At 34.9% G+C, this 2,113-nt stretch overlaps 1 protein-coding gene across 1 annotated transcript; it reads left to right on the top strand.

The window, feature by feature from the left end:
* Window positions 1-386: 386 nt before the first annotated feature.
* LOC119591393 (60S ribosomal protein L28-like) lies at window positions 387-1,438 on the top strand (the record flags this gene model as incomplete). Its single annotated transcript, XM_037940133.1, is given in 4 exon segments — window positions 387-486; window positions 629-757; window positions 1,011-1,124; window positions 1,305-1,438. Coding segments are annotated over 4 exon segments (432 nt in total). The 3' UTR covers window positions 1,407-1,438.
* Window positions 1,439-2,113: the final 675 nt, after the last annotated feature.

Genomic DNA, 2,113 nt, shown 5'->3' with positions numbered 1-2,113 from the left:
TTTGCATAGGGTATGAAAAATAACATTTTGTATACATCTTGAAATTTGCACCAACTTTGCACTATACCCAAAATCTCAAAAATCTGACAAGACATTAACATCTGATTGTTGAGGCCTAAGGGTGGACAAATGAAATAGTGCTAATAAAATCTATTTTAGTGTGTTTTGAACCATCAAATTGTAGGGCTTTGTTACCATGTAAGAAAAAGGGCAAACAACCAAAATTTAGTAATATACTAAAAAACATTCATATGGATGGATCTTTCAAGATCAAAGCAAGGTTCAAAATATTGAGAGGATATGCTTTGGCTTGCCTACCTTTCCTCAAATGCTTTTGCAAACCCATATCTGTAGTATGAAAACTTAGGAATTTCTCTTTCTTACAGAGAAGCCGCCAAGATGTCAGCGGATTTGTGTTGGCAAATTATTCGCAACAATCATGCCTACCTTGTCAAGAGGAGGGACATCAAGAAACCTTTCTCTTCTGTAAGTGTTAAGTGTCTTTATGGCATTTTGATTTCATGAAGTACTGAGTGAAAGAAATTATTATTATTAAGTTTTCCTATTCATATGTTCATTTCTCTATGTAAACTTAGAAACAATAAATATCCGATATCTCTGAACACAGGAAGCTAACAACCTGAGGAATGTAAACAGCCCACGCTACAATGGTTTCTGCCGCAACAGGCTTATCGGCATTGAGCCAGCCTCTGATGGAAAGGGCATTGTGCTTGCTTTCAAGACCAGGAAGTACAAGGTAAGAAATAAATTATCTTTTAATTTGTCTAAATTTTATAGAAGTATGATTTCTGTTACCTTTAACCTTTAGACTCTGGTGAAGCCTGATTGCTGTCATTGTTAGGAGGGTCTTGCTTGTTACCTGATCTTGGTATGCTTGAATGTCAAAGATCGAGGGAGAATCTTTGTACAAATTCTTAATTTCCTTTTTGTGACCACCTTTTCAGTAGTTTATGGAATCCATCCATAAATTTTGTATTTAATAATTTCAGAACCAGCCAGCCAAGAACATAATCAAGACCACCATTAAGTCTGGTCCCCGCAGAGCCCTGAACTCCATCCGGAGATTCATCCGCTTCAACCACTACAGGGGTGACCTGAAGATGGTATGTAGTGAACCTTGTCAAAGGTGTTTTAACTTGGCACTTACGGGTTTTGTTTTTGTGTATTTATTAGATAGGATGACAGAATAACATGGAATTAGAGCAGTAACTTTGTTTATCTTAACCTTGGAAGGTGGTGTCCACAGTGAATATTGTGACTGACCTGTTGTACTTTATCCACAGGCTGCTCTTCGTCGTGCTTCTGCTATCTTAAGGTCACAGCGTGCCCAGCCATTCAAGAAGGTCCGTCGTGTGAAAAGGCACATCATAAAGAAGACTGAGTAAACTTTACATTTTGAATAAAGGAAAGAGAATAATAGTTGTTTTCAAAATCCTGGTCTTTTAAACTTGGTTATTTTTACATCCAAGGATAAAAAGGAGACAATATAAACATTGCTTCAAACATTGGTTTATAAATAAAAGATGTTAATGTAAATTCATTTTATTAAGGGTTTTCTTTAAACTACTTAACATGAAGCGAGTTAAATTTGTGACTGTAAAAGTGCTACATCTTTAGTTGGACAAAATGTAAATCAACAACAAACATTTTATCGCTTATAATTTTTTCTTGGGCTATTAAAAACCCTTTAATACTATAAGATCTCTTTTCCAGTATTTTAAAGGATTGGTTTACATAAAACTTGTGCACAAAAGTTTTCCAAATCAAAATTTTAATTGTAATAAAGCTTGTACTAATGACTGATGAATGAAACATCTGTTGGATGTGAAATGACTGAAAAATAGAGCTTGTTTCCTTCCAAGTTTTCAGCAACCTCTCGTACTGGCTATAGAGGATATATACCAATAGAAGTTTTGGAAAGAGAAAAGTAAATATTTTCAAAGGCTGTTCTCTTCACAATAAAATGTGCAAGTTTTGCAGTTGGGCTGACAGTAGTATGCAGATAAATTTCATTAAATAAATGAAACCACATATTAAGCAGTCTACAAATAATTTGCAATCCACCCTGATAACTTCAGAAGTCCTCGTTGGT

The sequence above is a fragment of the Penaeus monodon genome, chromosome 28 (genome assembly GCF_015228065.2).
Source record: "Penaeus monodon isolate SGIC_2016 chromosome 28, NSTDA_Pmon_1, whole genome shotgun sequence".
NCBI lineage: Eukaryota > Metazoa > Arthropoda > Malacostraca > Decapoda > Penaeidae > Penaeus > Penaeus monodon.
Note: the sequence above shows the minus strand (reverse complement) of the source record. Positions and strands in the feature narration are given on the sequence as shown.